The sequence below is a fragment of the Acanthisitta chloris genome, unplaced genomic scaffold (assembly GCF_000695815.1).
Source record: "Acanthisitta chloris isolate BGI_N310 unplaced genomic scaffold, ASM69581v1 scaffold5475, whole genome shotgun sequence".
Classification (NCBI taxonomy): domain Eukaryota; kingdom Metazoa; phylum Chordata; class Aves; order Passeriformes; family Acanthisittidae; genus Acanthisitta; species Acanthisitta chloris.
In genome coordinates this window covers 11,832-39,249 of record NW_008674185.1, presented here as the reverse complement: position 1 = coordinate 39,249, position 27,418 = coordinate 11,832, and the positions used below count along the sequence as shown (strand labels likewise).

Below are 27,418 nucleotides of genomic sequence, written 5' to 3'. Positions count from 1 at the left end.
TAATAAATGATATAATAATATGCACTATATAATATTAATAATATAATAATAAACCTCAGTCCTGTGCATTATTTGTTCCTTCTTTCTCTTGTCCCTATGGTAAACTAGCCTCCAAATATACCGAAATTCATGTAGTAAGAAATCTGTGTTTATAATTCACAGAAGTGCAGCATCTGAAAATGAGAGAGAAAAATGTCTATTTCTGGTTTTGCTGTCCTGTTAGATATAGTGCAGAGGAATTGAGGAGGTTGCTTCATTTTGTTGAAGTATCTTTTAATATCATAAAGGAAGCTGTGAAAGTATGCAAGGTTTTTTTGTTAAATGCTACTGTTTGAAATCCAGTCAGGTGCTTTCAGAGCCCACGTGCTTTTCTTGCTTTCAGAAACAGAAGGGTGTTGGATTGTGGTTGGGCTCTGTCTGCCATATCTAGTAGTGCCATGTGACTTAACCTGGTTTGTCTCGTGGACATGACTTGTGGTAAGCAGTAGTAAGCAGAGGCAAAAGGAGGAGAGGTGATCTTGATGTAACCCTTTGTAACTAACCAAAAGGCATTTGTACAATTTGAAGTTAGAAGAAGGGGAATAAGAAGAGTGTTTTGGTCAGTAATACCAATCAGCAGGTAGCAGCAGCAATTCCTCCAGATGCCTTTGTGTGGAACTTCAGCATCAGAATTTCTTAGAGGCAGCATGTGTGCAGTTTTAAAAGCTTTGTTGTTTGAGTTCTTTTTTTAATGACCTGCTTTGGTTAATAGAACTCCTAATTTTCCTTTAAAGTGACTTAAAAGAAATAAATTATAAGTCAAGAACAATTCAGTATTCTGAGCACTTCTGATGAATATGTTCTTTTGTCTTTGCATGCATTTTTAGTTAAGATAATGAGCTAAGAGATTTATATTAAGAAGAATTCAAACTCCTGTACGTGCAGTTACAGCTAATTTGGAAAATTAAACCTTGTTTTCTTCATACTTTTTCTTCACACCAAAAAGCTTACTCCCTTTTTTCCTTTCTTTTTTTTCCTTCTTTTTTTTGAATGGGAAGGGAAGAGAAGGCATTTTAAATATGGTTGAGGAGACTACATCAGAAAATTCAAATGAAAAACAAGGATGATGAAGGGTAACTTTTATAATAAAAGTAATGTAAAAAAGAGTGTTTCTTTAATATGTCTCATTAGGACAGCAAGTATTTCTTGCTTGGAACACTTTTTGTATGTTCTCCAATGCAGAGACGATGCATGACCTATTTCTTCTCCCCTCCCACCCCTTGCTAAGTACTGAATGTATGTGGAACAACATTCCTTACACTCATCCAAAAGATTTTGTTTGAATTATCTAAAGCTGGTTTGTTGTGGTTTTGCTGACAGTGGCTGGGATCCTTCAAGCTCATTTGGCATGCTGTAGTGGTGACTGTGTTGAGGAGTCAGAATTTTCCCAAAGCTTTTCCAGATAAACAGAAGACCAGGGACATTGAACATCTCATAATTTCTTTGAAAGGTCTCCTCATTCTTGGGAGTGGTATACAGACTTCAAGCCTTTGGCTACAGCACAGAACAGAGTTAAAAACTGAAGAAAATAATAGCCAAATGGTTAAGATGGAAGAGTTTACTGTGTCATGTGCTTTTTGATAGGCATGAGTAACAGCTAGGGCATGTTCTGCGAAGCCGGAGACAGGAAGGACTTGTTTAGATCCTGGCCTTGGTGACTGAATAGCTGGATACATGGTTCATTTGCCAATATTTTTTTATTAAAGCCTGAATACTTTAGTGTCTTCATATCAGTTGCTCTTGACACATCATGCTTTCCCAAGATGTAGAAGGGAAGGCTATAAATCACCCAGCTGAAAATATCTCCGTACCTTCAGTCAGAAAATGCTTTTCCCAGGTTTGCCAGCTAATTAGAGAGCCTGCATGTTTTGTTGGAGGTGGCTGTTGGTTGTTTTTTGTTGAAGCTTTTTCTGTTGAAAAAAACCAGTATTTTGGAAGGAGTTCTTGGAAATCTCAAATTAAGGATGTTCACACAATTCATTGCAAAATACAATTTCTGACTGATTCAGTTTAAAGTGTCTCTGGCAGCTGGCATCAGTGGTAGTAAAGAACAGGAAACAACGTGCTGAATGTAAGTCCAAAGAGCAATTGTTGTAATGATTCCGCTCCTTGCAGACCGGCAGTGTTATCTGTGAGACTAAGGAGCAGCAAAGCTATTTTTTGGGAACAGGATTATCTTTGTGTGTGGAACTGAAGAAATCAGATCCTAGTGGTGCAGCTGTGCTCCAAGCAGTTAAACTGTGGACACATTGTACACTGAGGAAAAGACAAAGTTAGGCTCCTTTCAGAATTTTCATCGTAATGTGGGAGCTCACCTTTGAAGATTCAACCTCAGATTTATTTATTGATGCATTTCTGCTGTTCCACAGTTTCTTGATTGTGTTGGAGTATTCTGGTGTGAGGCAGAGTGCCTGACTTGCCAAAGATAAGATTTGTATGCAAAGTCTGCCTGATTTATTTATTTGTTTGTTTTTTTCTTAAGTGTGAGATGCATATTGTAAATAAAATACTTACCGGTTTGTGCAGTGTTAATTTAGTTCAACAATTTTAATAGTTATGGATTTATATCTACCTGTCTCCTATGTCTGAGTGGTCTTTGGTCCTGCACAGTTTTGGAAAAGTCTGAATCTTTTCACTCACATATGCAGAAACATGACTCAAAATTGTAAGAAATGCTTAATCATGGAAGCATTTGTCTCATAGATCACTTCAGAAATGGTTTTAATATTGTGACATTTAGAGGCTGGCAGAACTGAACACTTCATTCTATTAATTTCAACTGTCTTGTATAAACTTCTCCACTCGTAAGATGAGTAAGAATTTTTTTAAATAACTTTGTAGGACTGATTTCAAAATCTATGAATTACTTTTGTAAATGGAATGTCAGGATTATGTGAGGGGGAAGGTTCCAGAGAAGACAGATTTGATTTTGCTTGCAAGCAACATTGAATTTTGAACCTGTGTTTTCTCATGCCATAATCTTTCAAACACATTGAATTTTGAACCTGTGTTTTCTCATGCTATAATCTTTCAAACACACACACTTCCCCCCCAGACCCCAAGACAGATATTAAGGAAGAAAGGTTGGGTCTTTGGCTTCTTGCTCTCAGGTAACTTAAAATAGGTATTTTAAACTGAAATTTCAGAATTTTATTAGCTTCCCTCACTTGTTCTGCTTGTTTTCACCAGGATGGTGCAAAATGTAATGGGTCCTTGCAAAGATTTAATTTGGAATGCTGCTTATCTTTGTTTTAATATAAGTTAAGCGGTCATTTCTATTATCATGCAAATGTCTTGGATGAGACAGTGAGAAGTGTGGTCAGCTTAACTCCAGTTGTCCTCTTAAAGAAAGGATGAATGTTTCCATTCTTACATGCAAGTCTAGTAATAGAACCCTCAGATGAGGTAGCACTTACATAGGGAGGTTAATACAGTGGCAAACGGTGGTTGCAGATGCTGCAGTTAAGAGCTGGTACATGTGAGAAGCTAAAGCTGTAGCAAGTTAATTTGTTGACTGTCAGTGGAACTGACTGATGAGCTGTTACTTCTGTGCTGGGGTGAGCTGGCAAAATGTTAATACCTTGAAATGGTTTTGGCAGGCTGACATTGTCCATCAGTGAGCCCTGAGATTAGTTGCAGAAAGCTGATCCCATTCCTTCACTGTAGTAATAGATACAGACATCTGATGCCTTATTTACGTATATCATACAAAGTATGTGCTACCTTATCTAGTGAGGATACACAGTGCTTTTCTAGCTGGGTTTTGTTTTTGTTTTAGTTTCTAGGGATGTAGTCTTTCTTACGAAGTGCTGTCTTAAAAATGAGTGGGCTCTTTTGCCTGGAATTTTAAAATGTTCATGAAATAGACAAAATTTTTACCTGGACACTTATTTTGTCACAGTTATAAGGAACTGAGAAATATCCTGACATTGCTAGAGGCCTGAAGTACATCAGTACTTTTCTTTCAGAAATTAAGATGATAAGTATCTTATTTTTTTAAGGATGCGATATAAAATGTACAGCCAAGAAAACTCATTTATGCAGGTATGGCAAAAAAAGAAACAGTTGATTTTTACTTTAAATTAAAAAAAGGGCCATAACTATTTCATATGTCGTCAGCTGGCGTAGGACAGTATATGAGCTTTTGCCTTTGCTGAGTTCATCCAAGGTTGTTGTCTTGTTGGGCTGGGATCTAGAAATATTTAAGCAGCAGATGAAGGGGGAGGCAGCTCACTGCTGCTGTGCAACACACCATGCAATCCAACCTCTCCTGCACTCTGCTTGTGCTCTTACCCGGCTGTGGTTTTGCCTAAAGTTGATCTCCACGTTGACATATACTTGCTTGCAGAATTAAGATTGCCTGACTGGTTTGTTATTACCAAGGATGAGTTCCTACAAAAAATTGCTGATGCGAGAAGTTGCAGGAAGAGCTGTCAGGCAGACAGGGAGAGCTAATGCAGGATATGGCACTGGAATACAGAAAACCTGATGGAGCTAAAGGACAAAGAGAGCTTTGTGGTAGAGCCTGAAGTAAACCACAGAAAGACATTAATAGGCTGCCTGTTTGGGCTTAAAATTACATATATTGATACAGATCCCTGTCTCAGAAATTGAGACTTGTGATACATCTTCAGGTATTTGTAAGTCTGATCTGAGGTGACAGTGGTACTGAATTGCATGTTAAATTAAATGTTGGGTTTGTAGTACAGAAGTCATTTGCCTTTTGCTTGCACTTCAGTAGGAGAAGTTGCAAGTCTGAGCTCTCTGTCTGGGACCATAAGAAAGTTGTAGCTATTGTTTTAGTATATGCACTGAGATGTTTTTAAATCAAATTCTTACATAACACACACAGTCACTCTGCTGCACATGCATGTGGAGTCTGTTGTCTGTACTGCAGTGTTACTGTGAAGCAGTTGCATTTTGCAAAAATTTTGTAGATCAAGTAGAAAGTATCTGTAATACTGTCTTCTTAATTTTGTAGATCAAGTAGAAAGTATCTCTGATACTGTCTTCTCAACCATGTAATCTGTGAAATGTGATTCTGTGAGACAGTTCATGTGGTCATTCTCTCCCCCTCACCACCTTGATTTACTTGTCAGATTTTTCTTTGAGAAAAGAGGTCAAAGCAAAACCTAAGTGTTTGCTTCAGTAGAAACAGAAGAACCTTTTGCAATAGCAAGTTGCAAATGATGTGATTCCTAGAGCATTTTAAATACTTTCCTGCATAAATTATTAGTTTTATAAGGGCAGGCTCCATGCAGTTAAAAAGCAGAACAACTAACCTAAAACCAGTTTTAGGTATAAATTTTGCTGTCTTCTAGTCAGAAGCTTTCTTATATATGAAAATCACTACTTCAAAGCTGTATTGATAACCTCACTAGCTTTTTCTAGATGTTAGTTAAAGGTGAGGATTTACTACAGTAAGAATGGCTGGATATACTTGGGAATGGTTGCTGAATAGAAGAAAGGGATTGTTTCATTTATTTTTTTTCTTACTCAGCTAGAAACTAGAATCATTTTCAGATGTTCTGCAATTTCGCAAAGAGTAAACTAGCCTTAGTGGAAGTCTCACTGTAGGTGGTAAACTATAAAGATCACTTATCCTGAAGAAAGAAGGGGTTTTTTTCCTCTGCTTTGCCCACCCCTCTCCCCACCCCTCTCCCACCCCCCACCCCCTTAGGAATTCAGTGTTGTTTGAAAGTTCTTTTGGGTCAAAAGAAAATTGTTCAAGAATCAGAATTAATGGTTTCAGTGCAGGAGGCTATGAAGGAGAAACTGATTCAGAATTTAGATTGGCTTTGCTTAGGAAGTAAAACGTTATTCTCAGGTGGAGGATGACTATGGCTCTTTGATAGTGCAAATAGGATGAGGTGTGTATACCCAAGTTGTGTTAGGTGCTAACAATAAGTTTTCTTTGACTCTGGGACCCTATACACTTTCAGTTCCACGTAAAATTCCTATTTATCCTTGCTTTACATGCATTTGTTTCTACTGTTATCGTTGGCAACCCCCTCACTGCTTTATTTTCTTCTTACCCTCTGCATGTTTGTGTATTTTATAGTGTTGTTTGTTCAATCTCATTTTAGGGCTCTTCTTTTTCATGACAATATAATGAAAGCATTACACTTCTGTTTTTACAGAAATTTAATTCTTGTTTTGGCTTTCATAGCTGTTTATCTATCTAGTGAATGTATCTTCTTGTATCTCATTTAAAATTAGCTGATGATGTGTTCAGGGGCTGAAACCAAGTATCTTTTCTAGGTTTCCATAGCTAAAAAATATATATAAAATAAATGAATATTTATAGACAAATGCTTTTGTGGCATGCTTGATGAAGAATGCATAGATAAAAAAAATAAAATGCAGTTTGTTTATTGAACTGGAAGGCAGCTCAATGAACTAGAAATGTGTCTTGCAGAATATGAGCTTTGAGGTGAAACTGAAATTGATCTGAAATGCTGTTTAAACCAGGGCAAGATCTTAATTTATCAAAAGGTGTGGATTTTCTAGTATTTTGGGAGTTGGGTTGTTTATGTATTTATTTTTCACAAACAAGATTCAAGAAAAGCTGAAGGTGAGGACAGAATCTGCTGTTTGTCAAGGAAAATGGAAGTTCCAGGACTGGAAAATGTCCGTCTATTTTGTATTTATGGCTTTAGCTAAAGCATTAAAAACCAACTATGCAGTGTAAAATAAAAAGAGGTGTTAAAGGTTGGGTTTGTGAATTCCAGTTGCTATAAAGCTTTGTAGTGGTACTAGACTGCATCTTTTCTGAAGGCTGGGAGGAAAAATTGCTGCTTTGCTGTATTTTTTAAGATCATCCTGAGCCTCAATTAGGGTAGTTACGGTAGAGTGTAATCTGCTGCATCTGGCTATTCCCACATGTGAATTTAAAGACTGGAACTGTGTTCAGTGAGTCAGAGGAGAGCATCCCTAGAAGAGAGGAGCTGCTCTGACGGCAGGCAGGGGTCTGAACCAAACTGAGAAGATAACATCAGCTTCCTCAACCTGATGGCATTGCTTGCAATGTTATCTGGGTGAACATCTTCAGGAGAAGCTGTAACCCATCCCTGGGGTGCAGGCGAGTAGGTTATTTGTAAGCTGTGGGTATTGGAACAGCTGACTCCTCATCATGCCAAACAGGATTAAACAGATTGACACTCTGGGATCTCTTCACTCCGTAAATCCTACCTGCTGCAGCAACGGGCAGCCGAGTGGCTGTAAATACTGGATCCTGGATTTAGGTACAAATATGCACAATAGAGATATAATGGGCAGGGGGTGGAGGGTTGGTTGGTTGTTTGGGGAATGTTTTCAAATTATAGGAATTTAGTAGGATGCTTTCTTTTTCCTCCTTTTTTCCTCTGCCTCTAACTCTCCCCTTCCTCTGACCCTCGTCAAAAAGGACTGTGACAGAAAGGACCTGTATGGGAAAGGGGGCAGTTATGGAATGTATCTGCTCTGTAAACTACTGAGATGCTGTACAGTAAGCTCTTTCAGGAAAAGCATACAAAATGCATGTGCTACTTTATGTTGGTTGTCTTACTTGAACTGGGGAAATGAGAAATGGTAGCTCTTGCTCTGTGAAACGTTATTAATGGTAGTATTTTGTATTAAGAGCTTAGCAGAAATTGTCTTAGACTCTTGCTGCTAAACCAAAGAAATCGTAGATTACTTAATATGTATCACTTCTGTTAAATTATTGTTGAGAAGTAATGCTTTTGGGGGAATAGGGTGTGAAAATAAAGGGCAGTTGGGAAATAAATTTGTGTGAAATTTATTTAGAGGCAGCATTGATTCTGAAATCTAGTAATGGAGGAAAGACATGCTCTTTCAGTCTCAACTGGAGGAGCACAGAGGTAAGGGTAGGGATGTTCATGTTAAATTCTGTTGTTGTTGGGTCTTCTCTCCTTCCTGCGTTGTAATTTTAACAGGAGACAATACTGTGCTTAGCGTTGGGTCTGTCTCTGCCAAACAAGTTTGATTCTCATACTTAAGTTGGAAATGTCTGCAGGACAAAACAGTGCTAACCTTCAGTGTCTGGAGCTGGTGCACCTGTTGGGATACCTTCTTTTCATAATCAAGTTGTTTACAGCTTGGTTCAAGTCTTTACATACCTGTTGCTGGATCATGTGTGCATGTAGTTATAATAAGCAGCAAAAGGCAAGTTATAGTCAGTGTTATTTGGTAGTATCCAAACTGCTGTTAAAGTTGGACTGACAGGAGAGGGAGGCTGGTAGAAGGATTGCAAATATGAAATCAAGGATGTAATGGAAAGTAATCTTATCAGAGACATCTGAAGATAGGGTCGCATGTCAGTGGGGTGGTAGTATCTCTCAGTAGTTCCTGGAAGGATAACGGGACATCGGAATGCTAGCCAGTGGGAGTTAGTGTTAGCAGGCTGTCATCTCCCATCCCAGCAACAGAGCTGTGTTCTCAGAAGGCTGCTCTGAAGCCCTCAGTGCTGCGCAGTCACTTCCTAAAACAGCAATTATTCCAGTTTTTAGAAGTAAAAGCGTGGAGAGCATCTTGCAGGAGGTAGGGGTGAAAGGAGTCAATTATAAATAGTAATTGATAGGCAAAATGCTCAGCAGCAAAATATTTTTACAGCAAGTGCTCACCCAGATCTGTGACTACCTAGACAGCTGGAGGTCTGTTAATGGCACAGCAACAGTCTTCTCCTTTCTGTTGCTTTGCTTTCTCCTGTTTTTGATGTAGCTCCTTTGCTTGATTTTTGAACTCTTGGCCCTGCAGTGGTTAGGGTTTTATTTCCAAATAATATTTAGAAGGCACATTTTATAAAGTGCTGGGTGTAGTCAGTCCCAATCAGTGAGATGCTTTCCGTTATTACCATAAATTAAGCTTGTAGACACATATGAAGTCTTGTTTGGCAAGCATACATGGTTTCACAAACATTCTTCATTGTTCTCCTTCTGTGTCTTAAAAACAGATGTCCGTGCGTACAGACCATGTCCTAAGGAGGCTCAATAGCCTTTCATAATAGGGGAACAAAGCTTAATTGCATGCCCCAGTATAACTGTAGCTATGCCGTCTCTGGAAGTGGAAGGAGTAAAATTTGTGTCTTTAGTATTTCTGGCCAGTGCAAACTTAAAATTGGTAGTTTGGGATTTAAGCTTAATATTCAGAATGTATGTATATGATTTTATTCGTAGAAGACTTTGATTTTGCATAGAGATATTTTAAGGAATTAAAAGTTTTCATTTCTTTTTCATTAAAATGTTAGAATACATGTGCAATTAATAATTGCATGCTCCTGGATAATTAAATTAACTGAGTTTTTACCCCACTTATTCATCAAGTCTGAAGGAAGAAAAATGCATTCAGATTTAGGGAAAAAGAAAATACTGCTTTGAGTAATGAATTGGCAAGAAACTACTGAAACTAATAAATAACTATTGTATTTTTTCCTTTATCTGACATCAGTTGGAGAAAGCAGTGGTGATGGTAGGAGGAAACCAATTCTCATGATAATTCCACCCATTTCTGTAACTTAAAAATGCTTTGCATGTGAGACAAGCAAGGCAAGATAAATTTTAAAGTTGTTTATTGTTATCTGGCTGGAGAGAGTGTTGAGTGGTTTCAGTCTGGAACTGAATATTGAAAATAACATATTTTTTCAGTTACCTTATGAGCGGAAAGAAACAATAGGATGTATGTGTTTCAGTCCCTAAGTGGATCATGTGAGTCTATATTTCACTTGGGAAATTTGAGAGGCAAATCTCATGGATAAAATCCAGGGAATAAATCTACAAACCCAAAATTTATCCTGAAGTTATTAACCATCTGGGGGCTGAATTTTGAAGGAGAAAAGGTGATTGTAAGAGGAGAGAGAGTTCTCATTTAGCTTTGAAGAGATGCATTTATTATATGTGCAATAGATTACTTAAAAGAATGTGTATGAATCAAACTACCTTTTTTCCTCTTTCATAACATTTTATGGTATATCAAGCCTCAGAAATAATTCATCCATAAAACAGGATGCTTTTACTGTAGAGTAATTGTTAGCAAATGGTGTCCAAGAGAGGATAAGAATCTCTGAGGACCGAACTCAGAGGATGAAGTGGGAGAGTCCAGTTATTACTAATGGGTTGGTGTAATTCTTGGCATAGATTCACCTCTACACTTTGAAAGTCTATTCTTTGAGAATACAGATGGAAGTTGTTAAGTATGTGCTGTGTGTGCCTTTTTGTCTCTACAAAGAGAATGCAACAAAAATCCTCATGAAACTGAGCTCATGTATCAGCTATATAGTTACACATGCAAAGGTGCTGCTTTCCTGACCTCTGTGTCCTTACTCACTTGTTCTTGCAACATGGCTTTTTCGAACCATTAGGCTGCAGGACTTGCAAGAGAGTTAGCTGTTTCATGGTTAGTAGAAATTGAGCTACGTGTCAGGTACTGCTAGTTTATTTACCCTGCACTTGCACATGTGATACAGCTGCTTCTCATGCATCAACACTAGCAATCACTCTGGCAGCCAGACCAGGGAATTGATCCACCAGAAAATGCTACACCACTCCCTTCCTCCTCCCTCCCTCTACCCACATTCCCACCTTCCACCCCCCCACTAAAGAAACAAGTTATGAGGTGTAGGAGCTTATGCAACAGAGAAACTGATGTCTTTTCATAACTGCCATCCCTCATCATGAACCTGAAGATTTGAGACACAGCTTTTTTGCTCTAAGCTGGTAAGATCCAGAGTTACCCGTATTTTCATCTGAACTACTCCAGGTTTTTTATTCTCCTTTAATTTGGACATATCTTTTCAGTCACTTGAAAAGGCCATATTTTTATTTCTGTAGCTCTCAGGTGGGTTACCCACTCTGTGAAATAAGACAAGATTGAAAAGCAGTATGGATCAGATATGTGTATGGAGTTAGCCCCAGGCAGCCTTCTGCCTCTGTTCCTTGGAGGTCTGCTCCTTCCACTGCAGCACTTTCTGCTCTGTCTTTGTACAAGTACTGCATGGAAACAGAGTAGTTTTGAATGGTTCCATTAGCCCCAACTTGTTCTCAAACCAGCTACTCAGGTCTGAGTTTTAAAGATTGTTTTGAAAGATGTAAAAGGAAAATGTGTGCTTTTCTGAAGGAAATGCAGTTAGGTTTATGATACAATCTTCATGTAATATGGACTTGTAACTCCATTTCTGTAATAAGAAGAAAGTGTTTATATATAAGCATTTTTTGATTTTGCTGAGATGGCTGTATTTCTGAGTATTGCTACTGAAGCATATTCAAAATGTTGAGTGAAGATTTTCTAGATTTAGCTTCAAAAAGGTAATGGGAAAATGAGCATTCGATACCAAGAAGGCTTCCCAGAGACAGACCAGAAGGAGCATTGATAAAACTTTGAAATGAAGGGTAGAGCTTGATTTCATACCAGAAATGTGTCTGCTGCTTTACCTCCTTCACCTCCCTTAGAGAATACCTGTATCTAAACATCTGATGCATATGGTTTTATATCATGGTCAAAAGTCTGTATTGAATGGATGGACTTAAACTGAGCAAAGCAGAACTGTTTCAACTCATATTTCAACTTCATTTTCCTCTTGCTACGTTACAGCTCTATTTTAAACAAATTACTTCAGTGAAGCAGCAGCATAAGAATGGCCTATCACCTTACGTAATGAAAGTTTCCTCTAGGTGCACATTGCAAGGCTAGTAATGAACAATATGTTCATAATCTGCTTTTGAACGTGGCTACAAGCAGCTGTAACAATCCACTGAATTTGCTCATCTAGGCTCGTGCTGACTCTCCTTTAGAGGAGGTAATGAGAGGAACAGAATTTAGGTGATGTAAGTATATTCCATCCTGGTTTGAAAAGATGACATCAGCAACATTAACAGTCCTTCCCCATAAAGTTTGGATTCCTCACAAAGAATAGTTAAGTCTGTTTATGAGACCACTTTTTTGTTTGTTTCCCTTGCATTTGAACGTAGGATTGGACATCTCCACTCAATCTTCTTGAATGAGTGGTTAAAAAAGCCACACCACCCAACATATCAACTGCGTGGGGTAGTTTGCCCTAAGAAAAGATCTTCATAGGGATCGGCTGTCTAGATGCTGGGGACTTGATGAAAAGAAGAAATGTTTTTTTCAATAGAAAATGGAATAGAAACTAACTAAATTTCTTGTTTCTTCCGGATAACTTACTTTGCCCCTAAATTTAGACTTAGAGTTGAGTCTATAACTTAAGAAAGCAGTAATTATTGTTGTGTAGTAATTATTCTTGATACAGATTTCCCTCTCTCCTCCTCCTTCGTGTCTATTAAAGCAAAGAAGAAGAATTTTATTGCCTTTCAAATTTGCACTTTTTTTCTTACCTTTTAGTTTCCTTTTGTTTCCTACTGCCAAACTAGTTTTGGATAGGTCTCCCATGATCCTATCACGTGATTTTCCTGTGGTCTTTTAGGTAATATTAGATGGATGGGAGCTAGGGAATGATTTGAGGAACTGGAATTCAGATGACTGGGTGGACAAGGCAGTTCAGGACATCACCTTCCTCCTGAGGCTTTATTGGGAATAGTCGAATGAAACCAAAGGAGCAGACAAGTTGCATGACACAATGAAGCTTTTTGTGTGGACGTGGTGTGGGCTTGATCATGCCAGAGAAAATTTAGCAGTGCATATGTTATTCCTGAAGAGACTATAATCGAGTTAACGAACATGGCAATGAGTCTGTTTTTAGTATTTGCTCTATTTGAATTGCACATTGAGATAAAATGTCACATTTTCCATTAATTTATAGTTTTAAAATAATTTTTTTAAAAATACTCTATACCAAGGAGTTATCTTTCCCCTTTTAACTCAATCTTTATTCAAGATTGATGAATTTGTGGAGGAGTATCTTCCCTTTTCCTAATCCCTGAAAATACTTTATCCTGAAAAGGCGTCTCTGCAGCAGCTCAGCATTATGACTTTCAGCTATCTGCTGGTCAGCCTCGACTGTGAGTCTGTTTGAAAAAAACTCATATTTCCAGTGTGACTGACCTTTATTAAAATCACGTGTGCTCTCGGTGCATTGCTCAGGTTACATTGAAGATGAAAAAATATAAAACCAGTTCAGTTTCTAATCACTGTCGTCTTAGTCTGCTCTTGATAATGTAGTTATTGAGGTGGGATTGCACTCGAAGGAAGTTGTCTGTCATCACCTACAGTCATCTCATTACACGATGGGGAGGCTGAAAGCAGTGACATGGCTGCAAGGGCCTGACTCTGCTCAGCAATGCTCCAGATAGTGTGTGCACCAAAAAGGTCAACATTTTACAGCACAAAGTAGTGTTACTAAAACTCATTTCTATCACTAATATCAATTAATTGGATAAGGAGGAAACATCTTTTTTTATCTATGGGAATTTTGGAGGTCTCATTTTTGTCACTGTTTTAGCTGTTCTATCTTCCCTCCCAAATCCCTAAATTACTTTCTCAGTGTATTTTTTGAGGGCTACAACAGTATAACATTTGGAAAGAGAAAATGACCAAAGTTATTGTAATAGCCCCAAAGCAAAACCGTATGAGTATATTATTATTATTAAGCTTATGGCAGAGTGCCTAACTTGAGATTGATGTGTTTGTACAGCTGTTGCTAAAGCTGTGGTTCCAAACAATTGCTAGTTGTTCTAATGAGCTCTTCTGCTTTGAATCAAGAGGATGGAGAAAAAGGAAAAAAGACTGTTAAAATTGCTGTTGGATTAGTATGTGTATTTAGGTTAATGTGTAACTGCAGTAGGTGAACAGGAAACAAGTATTTTTTTAGTACAAGTAGTCTAATTACTTGGGTTTAAAACAAATGAAATTTGATAAAGTCATTATTTCTTTCGTATCATTTGTTTTTGTAACTCAGTACTAACACTGTGTAGTGTGTCTTTACATTCATAAACTTTACTAGTACTCTTGAATATATGCTTAGCAATTATTTGTAATATCTAGCCTTTATGTTTCAAAGCACATTTATTGACATATATTCTCTCAGTTTTACTGGAGAATTTTTCGAGGTTTTCTTGTGTGTTGGGATCTTTTAAGGTGCTTGAAAAAGAGAATAAAATACATCTGCTTTCGTCTTCTCTTAGAGGCCACTCATTTGTAAATATATGGCAGAGGTTATACTTGCACTATTTCTTTCAAACTTTTAAACAAAAGAAAAAATTATTCTCAGCATTTTATGCTGATTACTTGTAGGATTGTTTTTTGTCTTCATAATTGTGAAGCTTGTTTATATTGATTACACAGGGTAGTGGAAGCTGATTTCTTCCCTGTCCGTGTGTATATTCTCAATTTCAGCAGCACAGCAGTAGAACTGTATGTCCCTATTTCCTTTTGAGATCAGATTTGCTGCAACTTCCTTTTGGAATATCTTACCAATGTGCACCCTTTCTGTTGAAGTAGTTTTAAAACCTGCATAGGATAAATTCCTTCCGTAGGGATGCCCTGCATTGCTGAGCTTTTGTACAGGGAAACATGGCATGTGCTGCTTTAAATAACATCAGAGATCATGATTCTTCCCAATGCAGTTCCTGCAGACTTGCTTCTCTCCCTCCCTTCCCCCACAGCTTTCTCTGCTTTCAGCAGAGCTGAGACTATGCTGAATGCATCTTTTTTTTTTGCCCCCTTTGGTTGACCATTCTGTTATCTGTATTGATATGGACATTTTTGTTTCATATCTGTTCATAATCTTCCTCTTCTGGACTGATGCACAAAGCATATCAGATGAGCTGCTGCACTGCTTCAGAGCTGTATTTCTAGGACCAGAGTTTATTTTTATCCATTTCTGAGTGAAAATTTGCTTTGCAGCAAAAATTAAAGTAGCAGATGATAAAACCCCTACAGCTCAGTAACAGATGAGCAGCATTAATTGTGCAGTTGCCCCAATTAAAATCTGAAACTGCTTATCATGTATCTTGTCAGTAGTGGTTCCCATTCGTAGTATGTGGCATAGAGCTCTCCACCAAAAGCAGAGCCACATCTTTGCTGCTGACCTCAACAGCGTGGCTCTTTGGAAGTAGGTTGCACGCAGCATGCACAAGGTAAATGGCTTGTCAGCAGTTGGCAAAACTCTGTCTACTGTCTTAAGCACCAGCACTGCCTACGAGGCCCAGGCCCAAAGCTTCTCCTTCACTCTTTTCCTTCTTTGGCTCAGGCTTCACTTCTCCCCACCAGCTAGCTGCTTGATTTTGTCAAAGGCAGGGAGTGCTATACCATGGAGCAGTTGGAAGGGAGCTAGTGCTGCCAGCTCCCTGTGCTCCAGTATCCATCTTATGCCCTCAACCAGCTTCTTGTGCCCTCAACCAGACCTTAGGCTTGCAAGCAGCAGCACTAGTGGGGAGCAGGCTAGAGGCAAAGGTTGTGTGCAGCTCTTCTCAGCTCAACCTAGCGAGGAGATGGTGACCCTGGGCCTGCAACAGTCATTCCTGGCAGTTGTTATTTTGGAGGGAGGAGTGGTTGGGCCATGCCTTCATCTGATCTACTTGTCATCCTAAAGGAGTTGGATATACCTAATGCTAGGCATCTAGCTAAAATAGCATGTAAAGACTTTGTAAAATATTCTCATCTCTGTAGTACAGTTCCAAAATGCCTATGCTTTGCAAATTAGTGTAGTTGAGTCTTTGTGAAATATCTCAGTGAGAAATTATCATAAGAGTTACTGTATTTAAAGCAAAACAGGGAAATTACATTGATGCTGCTGGAAGATCTGCTAGCTAATATAGAAAAGCAGTATTTCTCTGCTTTTCTTTCACTGTTTGCACTGAAGAACTTTCACAGCTATTCAGTGAAAGGAGGGTGTCAAATGAATACTCTTAATGACATGTAATGTGTCAGCCCCTATCTGGGTGTTAACTGTTGGTATGTAACTTAAATCTGTCATGGAAAATCCTGCTTATTGTAGGTCTGCAGAGCAAATAATCTTATGTGCTCCTTCACAGTGATGTCAAATGATGTCATATAGCAGGAGTCATAGGTGAAGTGCAAGAGGTAAGTAACTGGCTGAATGCCCTAGTTGGCCCAAGGGAACTCACTGCAAGTTGTGCACAATAAGGAGAAAACTTTGCCTTAAAATTAGAGCATAGGTTTCTGCTTTTTAGCTCTTATGCAAAAGCATGCAAGCCCCTGTGGTTGGGTGCAATACACCCTCCCTTCCAGTGGGAAAAAAACATATTTAAATTATTTATTTATTATTTAAATAATCAGGGCAGTTGCTTTGATCTGTAGAGAGGATGGCTCAGTGCAGTGATGTGGAGTGAGAATTTGACTGATAAACAGTGCTAAATCGACATAAATCCATCTTTGGCATGTCCTGCCAGGCACATGGATGTAGCTGTCTTTAAATCTGAACAAACAGGTGGCCAAAAGAGTGGAGTTGAGATCCAGACATTGCCTGTTAAAATATAAGCTGCGTACAGGGAAGCTGAGATTTAATCTATTAAAAGCTTGTGGTTTTCACAAACTGTGAAACTAAACTTCAGCAGTGTGAATAACTCTTAATACTTCCTACTTGTGACACAAAATGTTTTTCTCTCCAGAAACAGGAGAGAATAACAGCTTATTGCAAAGAATGAAATGCCCCACAAAGTCTACTCTCCCTTTCTGTAGTGCTGCCTTGTGCTTGTAGCAGTATACAAGATTTAGATTTGGGATTTTATATGCCTGTGGTCTGAATTTCAGGGAGTACCAACAAAACTGCTTCTGTTAACCTGGGAAAGTTTTTTTTCTGGCACAATGTCATGCCTTCTTCCTGCTTAGAAAAAAACCTCACCAAAATACACAAGTGTAGATGCAAAACTGTCCCGTTTTAAAAGGAGGCTTTTTTTCATATTAATTTTGTTGGTGTTTTCTCTGTGTGCTCTACAATGCACATGAAACTATTTAAAAGCTTAAATGTAAAACCCTGGTTCTACATTGACAGGGTAGGAAGGCAGGACAGGATATTAAGAAAAAATAATTATAAAGTAGCAATAATATAAGTGTATTAAACCCTTCAGGCATATTCCACTAGTTTTTTTAGCTAAAGTGAACAGTGTATTCTTTTCACTCTTAATCAGAGCTTTTCTTCATTACCTTCTCTGGTGCTGTTGCAAATATGTCTGTTGACTGACTTCTCAGTATCAGAAAGACCTTTGGAACTCATTAAGATGACAGTCTCTGTCTTGGAGGAAGGGTTAGTTTTTTTTAATTGCTTGTGGGGCAGTTTAGTATCTCATTAAGAGAAGTTGAAGGGTATCTGGCCTGAAGCTTAGAATTTCAGTCTATCTGATATTAACATAATAAGCTTTTGATGACTTGGAAGACAGTTATTGAATGCATGTAAATCCAAGTGCTCTTTACTAGTATCTGTATCAGTAAAGATAATTCATTAATCAGGGAAGAGATACTAAGGAGTTGAACTCTTTGTCTATTCACACACTGAAAATACTACAAAATTGTATTTCAGCATAGTGCATAACTTGAAGTGGAAGGCAGGACAGGTTTGCTGACCAGAGATACAGATTGAGTGACTTGCTTCCACTGCAGACAGAAATGTAAATGAGGGATTTTCTTTTATGTATAGAGTACTAGCTTTCTGCATTTTTTCCTTCATTTTTTTTTTAAAGAATATACTTTTAGGAAAATTCTATCGCTCTACCTCATGAGTGAAATTCATGCTTCCCAAAGGGCATCATGGAAATGCCCCATTTGCAAGCCTGATGATGCTTAAGCTGCATTGTCTTTAAATGGTAACTGCTTTTATGATGGTTTCTTGAAACACATCTAATGCCTTTTGATGTGTATTCCAGTACTGCTTTACAAAAAAACTGGCAGCGAGGATATTTTAAAGAGGATACCCAGCAGGAGAGACAGAAAATTCCTGACACATGCAGAACTATCTGAATGGTCTTGTACATGGCAGATTGATAACCTCTTACTTTGAAAGCAGTTCTCAGGCAGAAACTGCATCTGTGTGTCCATGACTAAAATACTCCTTGCACTCTTTTTTTCAAGCTTGCTCCATTTCATCTAGTAACAAGTGTTGGCTGTGTATGAGGGCAGGATTTTATGGGCCTTTGTCATTAGAATCTTGTAAACTATCTTTGCTTCTTCTGATGGTATGTTGACTTGGGTCACATTGGGTCTCCATTTTGCACTCTGTGCCCCATCCCTGTTTCACAGTCCAGAGACAATGAAATGTTGTTCTTACTTATTTTGGAGCATTTTGGGTTTAGAGGTGTTTATGTTTGTAGGTAGATACAGGCTTGGGAGATCACTGAACTTGAGGTCTTCCAGCTTTCATATTAAACTTGCATCAGTGTAGATTGTGCTCCTTGTGTTTTGAACCAAGAGGCAGCTCTTATCCCCAAATATTCATAATGTACCTGTATCAAATCTTACTCAGCTAGTTAATAGCTCTTGATGGGTTTTTTGGGCTCTCTTTTTTGGTTCTTGAAGTTGATGGTAGATAACAGATCTGCAGTGGCAGTGTGTCATGCCAGCTGGGCTTACTAGGTTTGCTTTGCTCCATTTTGCACTCTGTGCCCCATCCCTGTTTTACAGTCCAGAGACAATGAAGCGTTGTTCTTACTTATTTTGGAGCATTTTGGGTTTAGAGGTGCAGAGCAGGTACGAAACAGACTCAGTTTGATTCCCTAGGTAAATGAGTCAGGGGTTTTGTAGCCCCTTGCACTAAGACTCAAAACACAGCAATATGGAAGTAGTTAATGTGAAGCAGAGTCTTTCAAGTCATCAACTAGCTTAACATGGCTGATTTATTTTTTAGGGAAAAAAACAGTTTATTAATCACAGATGTGCATGTTTCTAGTGTTAAGAAAGCTGGGACTAGAATGAGAATTCCCATTTCCCTTCCAGTTTCAGAAATTTGCCTGTTTGTTGGAGGTAACTTTATCTTCTAGTTTGAGGGGGTCAGAACCCATGCTGCCTGCCCTTTTTCTTTAGCTTCAAAAATATATTTATGGACTCTGAGTGAACTCTCTGACCTCACCACCAGAGCAACATATGTGGTTTTTGCTTTCAGAGAAATGGCAGTTAAATGCCACTTATTGTGGCTATGAATTATAAAACAAAGCCCATCCGTTAGGTTTTTTTAATACTTTATTGAATTGCCAAACTTTCTCTACTTGAACAAGTAGCGATTTTATTAAATTCAGTGGTTTCTTTTTGGATTGGTGTTGCTGTGTGTGATCATTATATGTGTGTTGGGGGTTTTTTTTTCCCTCTCCAAGATGTCCATCTGTTGCATTTATCTTTTTCTAAAAGGGAATCTGATGCTCACGAGAAAGTTTACTGTACTTGAAACACAGTTGGGGTTAGCATACCCCGAATTTATTCCATCTGTTTTGGTTTTAAAATTCCATGTTGTTCTTGGTTTAATTTTGAATACTCCTTTTTCCTCTTAGCATGTCTTAGTGATAAAATATTCTTGAGCAACCCTAGAAAAACAATTTGCTATGTAGTCATAAAGGAAACAAAGCCAATTTTGTGTAAACAATCCCAAGCATGGTAATCAATCAAACCAAGTCTGTATCCCTAATTATATAGATAGAAGTAATAGATAGTGATGGGACAGGGAGAAATAAGACACACCCATGTGGCTGTTCTCACAGTGAAGGTGAAAGGTCTTTCTGTGCTCTTGAAAAGTGCCTGTATTGGATATGGATATTCCCTAATGCTTGGATCTGGCAATGCCTCTACATAAATCTATGAACTTGAGCACCTAGGTTTTGTACAAGTCTGTGCTTTAGTATTGTTACTGGGGTCCTGAGGAAGCAGATGGGAATAAGTAATTGGAGAATCTGGACTCCTGTCAACTGGGATGGGATGGGAAAATAGATGATAAAGGATCTCACTGGGAAAATATTGGCATGCAATATTTCTAGTGAGTGTTAACTCACTATGAGGCTGTAGGGATGTTTTCTGCACATTTAAGGAGGGGGGCAAAAAATCATGTCTGATCCTCTGAAGAGACTAGTGGGTTGGTATTCCATTCAGCTTAACACTAGTGATTTGAAATCTTTTTTTTTATACCTTTTTTTTTTAAAAAAAATATTTGATCTTTAGGCTGATGCTTTTACAGCAATGCAGTATTTTTATCTATTTTAAGAGGTGGTTTTATCAATGCATGCAAGTATCTTAAGGGTGGGTTTCAAGAGGATGGGGCCAGACTCTTTTTAGTTGTGCCCAGTGACAGGACAAACAGCAACGGGCACACACAGAAACACAGGAAGTCCACCTGAATATGAGAAAAGAACTTATTTGAGGGTGACAGAGCACTGAACAGGCTGCTCAGGGAGGTTGTGAAGTCTGGAGATACTCAAAACCTGTCTGGACACAATTCTGTGCATCCTGTTCTAGGTTAACCTGCTTTAGCAGGGGGCATGGACTAGATGATTTCCAGAGGTCCACGACCTCGTGATTTTCCTTGTCCCCCAGTGCTTTCATGCTTTAAAGAGCAAAGTGGAACAGTGCTAATACTTTGGTGTACTACTTGGACTATGTCCACTTTTATGATTCCCTGAAGCCCTAATAATACTTCAGTAAGTATTTCATATTAAATCATGCAGTAGAGAGGATGAGAAGTTACATGCTGCAAGCCAAGGGAAAACTAATGTTGTGTGGGAGGATATGGCTAAAGTATGTGCTGTGGAACATGTCTGGCTAACATTGTTTTGCCTCTTAGACCCTCTCCACTTGAGCACAGTATATGCATTTCTGCATGCTCTCTTCCTTCCTCCTGCCCACAAACTCTTGGCCAACTCAGGTTAAGAGTAGGAGTGGTAAAGCAAAAATACAGTCAGACAAAAATACTTGTCTTCCACAGTTTCAGAGGCTCTGCCCTGTACCACTCGGTTTCACAAGAAATTCAGTAGATCGTCAAAAGCATGGGTGAGAATTTGAGAAGGTGGAGCACACTTTTTATAAAAAGAAAAATGGGGTTACTAACTGCAGGCGTGTTACATGCTTAGGGATAGGCATGTTTATATAAAAGTAAATTTTATGCAGTTACTCTATCACCACACTGTCGTTTTGTTAGAAAGAAGTAATTGTAAAGAAATTAAAAATTAAGAAAACCCCAGATACTAAAATACAAACTAGTACATGGTGAACTTCTGCAAAGGCTTTATTTTTTTTAATATATAAACAAGTGAACATTCTGTGTTTTACTTGTATGGAAGGAACCTTGTATGAACCGTTATTGAGAGGAAAAATATATACAAATGAAAGAAATCTTGGCTGAGTGATTATAACATCTTCAAGCTTGGGAGTCTTGAAAACAGGGCATTTAATTTGTGCTTTAAGAAACTGGTTTATGAGAACAGCAGCACTGTGTTCTCCTCTTCTGTGTTCCACTAGCAGAGTAGCAGAAGATTATTTATGGAAATACTCATCAGCTGATTGCTGTAAGTTCTGAAACAAGGCATCTGATAAAAATTAAAATATGTGTGATACAGTAAAGGTAAAGTTGAATTTGGAGAAAGAGCAAACTAACTTCTTACAGAGGTTTAATAGGAGATTGTTTGGATTCCTGTGGAGAGCTTGCAGATGGTTGCAAGTTTTGTTTGGAATTTTTTTAATAAGCAGACTTTTTTTTTTAATCAAGTAAAAAGTCTGTCGTGATGTGGATGCTGATGGCTAATAGGCTTGCTTTTCTTGCATATGTGCTGAGAACCCTTAAGCAGTGTTCCAGGGGCCTTGAGGGATACTCAGATTGCAAGTTGAAAACCATTGTTATAGATAATTAATTTCTTCCTTATGTTTCCTGCTTCAACAAGAAAATAATGTGGTAATTCTGTAGCACTAGTATCCCAAGATTTAGAAACAAAGACAACTAGGGTAGCTCTGCATCTGCTTTTTAGGAGTACCCATTTCTTAAAGGCTTGAAACCACGTTAATGGCATCATGGGAAGTCTCCTTACCTGTCTGTGGAACTGCTACAGCTGTGGCTAGAAGATAATTCTGTAGATGAATCCTGATTTTAGGAGACTTGCTTTAAAGTGTTAGTAGCTAGCTTGTTAGACTGAAAGTATGCTTTATAAAGTTTATCTTCTGCTTGATGGAAACATGGTGAAAGTGGTGGTTAACAGCAGTTATGTATGTGTCCATAGAGTATAAGCTACAGGAGTTCTTGGCATCAAAGCTGGTGTATCTTAATGGTGACATGCCATGGGTTTTATTGGAATAGAGAAAAAGTTTTACAAACAGCCTGATAGATCACAGTTTTGGATTCCAAGGAAAGTGTACCCTATTTGTAGCAGCTTGAACAGTGAAGGAAAAATAAAAAGTCCTAACTTCTTATATTCACGTTTTATGGCTCTTTCCCCATCTCCATTCAAAACCATCATTTACACTTAGTGTTCTGTGGAAACAGAACAGGCTTACATACTTGTGTGTGGATCCAGGCATTTGGGTGTTTATGATGAAGTGTGTTGCTACATCAGTGTGACCATATTATTCTACAAAATTCAAACTACCCCTGGTCAGACTGGCAGTACTCCTCTTAGGAAAAAGCTGCCAGAAGAGGTGACCTGAACATCTGTGTTAAGCTTCAAGGAGGAACATAAGCACTGCATTTAACTCTCAGCAGTAGAAACATTCAACAAAACATTATTTATGTCATCCTTATGTAAACTGTCTGCAAAAGTGCACACACAGGGGGAACAAAACCCCACCATATTTGACAACCTAGGAGAGTCTTGTTAATACCCTAGTGGTAGAAAATATTTGTAGGAGTGGTGTTACAAGAGTGTATCCCCTTCAAAAAGTATGTTTTTTGGAAAAGGGAATTGCTGGGGGGAAAAGCATTGTGCTGCATGGGGATTAAAGAAACCTAGTCTCACAAAAGCTGGCCAGTGGGTGTTCATCATAAGCATATAGTCCTGTTCAAGTGACAGGAACCTTGGGGGGAAAGTATTCTTGACCTCATGCACATTTAACTATGGCTTGAGAAAAGCCTATCCTTTGTTTCATTACAGAACTTCAAGCGTGTCATGCTGAGAACTACTGCTGATCGTGAGATTTCAGCAAATGAGCTTTTAAACATTGATGCTCTGTGCCTTTTTTTAAAAAAAACAAACAAAGCAAAATCAAAACTCTGAGAAGATATAAGCAAAAGACAGACATTTAGCTGTCTTCTGGATTCTTCTTTCCCCTGTCCCAAGGGTAGGGGAAATAAATAAATAATGAAAGTAACTGGAGCATTTGTAATAAAGTTTGGTGTCTGAGAAATGATTTACTTATCTCATTGAGGCAATTATTGTTACTCTGCATGTCTTTGCTCAAAGCAGTAAACATTAGAAGTTGAAACAAGCATATCCTTCCATAAAGTTAGATGACATATGGAAAGTATAATTCACTATCAAATAAGTATCAGCAGTGGGAAGTAGGAATTATAATTGAGGCAGAAGCAATGGAGCTTGACTGTTACAAGCATATAAATGGTGCTTATGTGTGGGCGGCCGTGTGCAGCATGAACACTGATAGTTGTGGTGTTGCTAAAGGTCAGATTATCTCAAAATAATCTGCTCGATTTGTCCATAAATCCAATCCAATATCCGTTATTGCATATGTCTTTTGCCTCGTTTCTCACTTACCGTTGTTTTTAGCTTTAAAATGTTCCCCTTGTTCTTTTTCCAGACTCCCTTTCCGTCTCCAGCAATGATGCCAGTCCTCCAGCTTCAGTAACATCGCTTCAGCCCCACATGATCGGTGCTCAGAGCTCCCCAGGCCCCAAGCGCCCTGGCAACACCTTGAGGAAATGGCTTACCAGTCCTGTGAGGCGTCTGAGCAGTGGGAAAGCAGATGGGCATGTCAAAAAACTGGCCCACAAGCATAAGAAGAGTAGAGAGGTTCGTAAAAGTGCCGATGCAGGCTCTCAGAAGGACTCCGACGATAGTGCAGCGACCCCACAGGATGAAACTGTTGAAGAGGTGAGTTCAGGACAGCTTCCCAAGACTTGTTTTTATGTTTTTGAAAGGTGCCAGGTGGAGGTTGTCTGCAGCCGCCTCCTGGCTGTCCAGCAGTTGAGCAAAGCAGTGTGTGCCCTGTGCTCAGTTCCTGACAACTGCTGTACTCTGCATAAGTACTGTGCCAGGGACAATTTGTGCCCTCTGCATTGAGAATGTTGGTGAAGCTCTGTCAAGGCTCTCTAGTTGAAAAAGAGAAATGGGAGAGAAAAAAATCATTCTTTGGCTTTGCTCTCTTATCCTAATTAGGAAAGCATCTTTGTGAGTCAAGGTACTTCAAGGTCTGGGAATAATCAGGTCACTTTGTATTTCTTTTACTTGTTGATGGATCAGGCAGAGTAAAGGGAGAGCTGCTTAACTGCTTAAAGCAGGAGTCAGAGCGCAGAAAAATTACTGGCCCTTCAAATTAAAAGATATTTGACCATTGGTCAAAGAATATGTGTGGCAGTTTTCATTGGAGGGAAGGAAATTGTGAACTGTTCAAAATTATGCCACGAAGGACATCTAGTGAGGGCTTCCCTTCCACAAACGTGCTCCTCCTTCTAAGCCTGGAGCTCATGTACGAACAAAGCCAGCCTCCAGTTAGGTGCAGACAGAGCCTAGTTCCCTTCTGACACAAACCTATGGTTCAGGCTGAAATGCACAGCATCTTGCTGCTTCCAAGGGCACAGCCAGATGCATGCAATACAGTTCCTCCCTTTTGTCAGGATTGACTCTTGTCTACTGGTTTTGGTACTTACCATGCAAAAGAGTGGTCTCAAGTGCCCAGTTTTTTATTTACTGCATTTTCTTTTTTCCTCCCAGCATACTTTGCTACAAGCTTGGAACATTAGTAAAGTTAAACAGTAAGTGTGGGGAAAGGAAAGACTAGAGACTTGGCAGGATGGTGAATTGAGAGATGTTGTTTAGAAATTAATATTGGCATCTGTCCTTGAATGCCAGGCTGTAGAAAGAGACCCTCTCTGCTGCAGTTGTGGCATTGTTTTGGAAGGATCTGTTATTCTGCAGTTCCATGAGTGAGGGGAAAGTCTAAGGCCACTGCTTTAAAGTCAGGAAAAATCAGTAACCATCTATGCTGTCTTCCTGTAAAAATAGATAAATTATCCTGTGAGATCAGTTACATTAAACTTTGGGTACTTGAAAACATAGATTCTTGTGGAGGACAAAAGATATTTGACAGAAATGCTGTAGTAGGGGTTTTTTTATATCTTTTAGAAGTCTTGCTATGATACATATCAAGATACGTATTTTCAAGAGATGTATGTTTGTCTTGACAGAACTAAACTTGGAAAGCAAGGATGGCTTTGGCAACATTTTCTTGTAGTAAATTTCAAGTTGAATGTCTTGTTCTTAAGTATCTCAATCCATCTGCTTTTACCAAACACTGAAAACTGTCTTTGGCATCTGTATTTTCCTTCTCTGTTGCGGAGTTCCACCATGTTTGTAGGATCATCTTGACTTGTTGGGAGAGGGGCGAAACTACAGAACCAACTTTTTTAAGAGAAGTACATGGTAACAAGCTTCATGCTGTTGAGGAGATAACAGAGCTTGAATGTCTTGATGTTATTTACAGAGAGGTCGGAATGAAGGGCTGAGCAGTGGCACTCTCTCCAAGTCATCCTCTTCAGGCATGCAGAGCTGCGGAGAGGAGGAAGGCGAAGAGGGAGCGGATGCTGTACCACTGCCTCCTCCGATGGCAATTCAGCAACACAGTCTTCTCCAGCCTGACTCGCAGGATGACAAGGTAGGAGGAGGAAGTGGGGAAGGCTTCACATTTTGAGATAACCTCTGTTTGCACAAATCTTTCTTCTGTTTCCAGAAGTCTCTGTAATGTAAGTAATACAGCTCTGTGGTAGACAGAAGTAATCACTATACCACTTTAGACAGCATTAAAAGAGTGTCCTGTGAAAGGAACATGAATTAAATGCTTCTCTATTTTAAAAGCACAAGTGCAGAAATTTTTCTGCTAGCACTTTAGGTGTGGAAATCGTCTGCTTTGTGTGTTCACAGGTCTGTTTACATCTGTTTGACTGATGCCATATTTAGTGATTAGAATCTAATTGTTTTATAATCATACCTTTTTTAATTTATTTGGGGGAGGGACTGTGCCTAAGTGAAAGGAATTACCAAATATGGATAATAATTGTCATGGTTTAACCCCACTGGCAGCTAAGCCCTCTACAGCCACTGCTCACTCTTCCTATGGGATGAGAATCAGAGGAGGAAGAGTGGGAAAACTCATGGGTTGAGACACAGACAGTTTAATAGGGAAAACAAAAGTCATGCACACAAGCAAGGCGAAACAAGGAATTCATTCACCCTTCCCATGGACAGGAGGTGTTCAGAGACCCCCAGGAAAGCAGGGCTCCACCACGTGTAACAGTGGCTTGGGAAACAAATACCATCATTCCAAACATCTCTCCCTTCCTTCTGCTTCCCCTGGCTTTATATGCTGAGCATGGTGCCACATGGTATAGGGTATTCCTTTGGTGAGTTGGGGGTCAGCTGTCCTGACTGCATCCCCTCCCAGTTTCCCATGCACCCCCAGCCTCCTGGCTGGGGGAGCAGAAAAGTCCTTGGTTCTGTGTAAATGCTGCTTGGCAATAGCTAAAGCATCCCTAAGTTATTAACACTGTTTCCAGCACAAATTCAAAACATGGCCCCATACCAGCTACTGTGAAGAAATTTAACTCTCCCCAGCCAAAACCAGCACACAGTCCATCTGGTTTTTACAAACAAAGGCGCATTAAAATTGAGGGTGAAAATTTTGCATCAGTAATGAAATTTTGGAATTAGGTAGCAACTACGTGAAGGAAATCTTACTTGCATGTGATCTGTTTTTCTTTAATGTTATGATATTCAGACATTGAGAGGGTTTATTTCAACTTTCAACCTGGATCAAACATTTAGGGGACAAGTATCAAGTCTGGAAATACAGGTTTAGAAGGAAAACGATCTGAACTTGTGCAGCAAGTACACACATTACTGTTTTCTTCCCATTTTGCTCCTTAAAATTTTTAACCATTGTAATCTACAGCAGTGCATACTGTTAGTGAATTTTGTGACTGGTTGTTCTATATTCTCAGTGATGCAGATGTAATTCATAACTTTGGCTGATCTTATTTATTTTGGGGTTTTTCCTTTTAAAAACACTGCCTTTCAGTGGGAGTCTTGCTCATCTCTGAAGCTGTCGTTTGTAGGATCAAAGTGGCTGGTTCCTATTCTCTGTGTGTTTAATTCCTATGTGTTTTCCAAATTGTAAAAGTGTAACATATGGGTTGGAGAGTTAATACTGGGAAATATTCCTGAAAGAAAACAAGCAAAAACAGACCAGCCTTTAGACCTGAGAGAGTGTTTTCTTGCTAGAATTTAACAATCTCAGTTTGAGATTTAGAAATAGGCTGAAAATAGTA

At 38.9% G+C, this 27,418-nt stretch overlaps 1 protein-coding gene across 1 annotated transcript in view; it reads left to right on the top strand.

Moving 5' to 3' along the window:
• The window catches only part of TRIO (trio Rho guanine nucleotide exchange factor), a gene marked incomplete at its 3' end in the record, with an annotated part of 158,167 nt that overhangs the window by 119,439 nt on the left and 11,310 nt on the right, over positions 1-27,418 (top strand). Inside the window, exons 34-35 of the mRNA XM_009075227.1 lie at positions 23,677-23,969; positions 25,579-25,749. Of these exons, the coding sequence (XP_009073475.1) occupies positions 23,677-23,969; positions 25,579-25,749 (464 nt within the window). The remainder of the gene's footprint in view (positions 1-23,676; positions 23,970-25,578; positions 25,750-27,418) is intronic.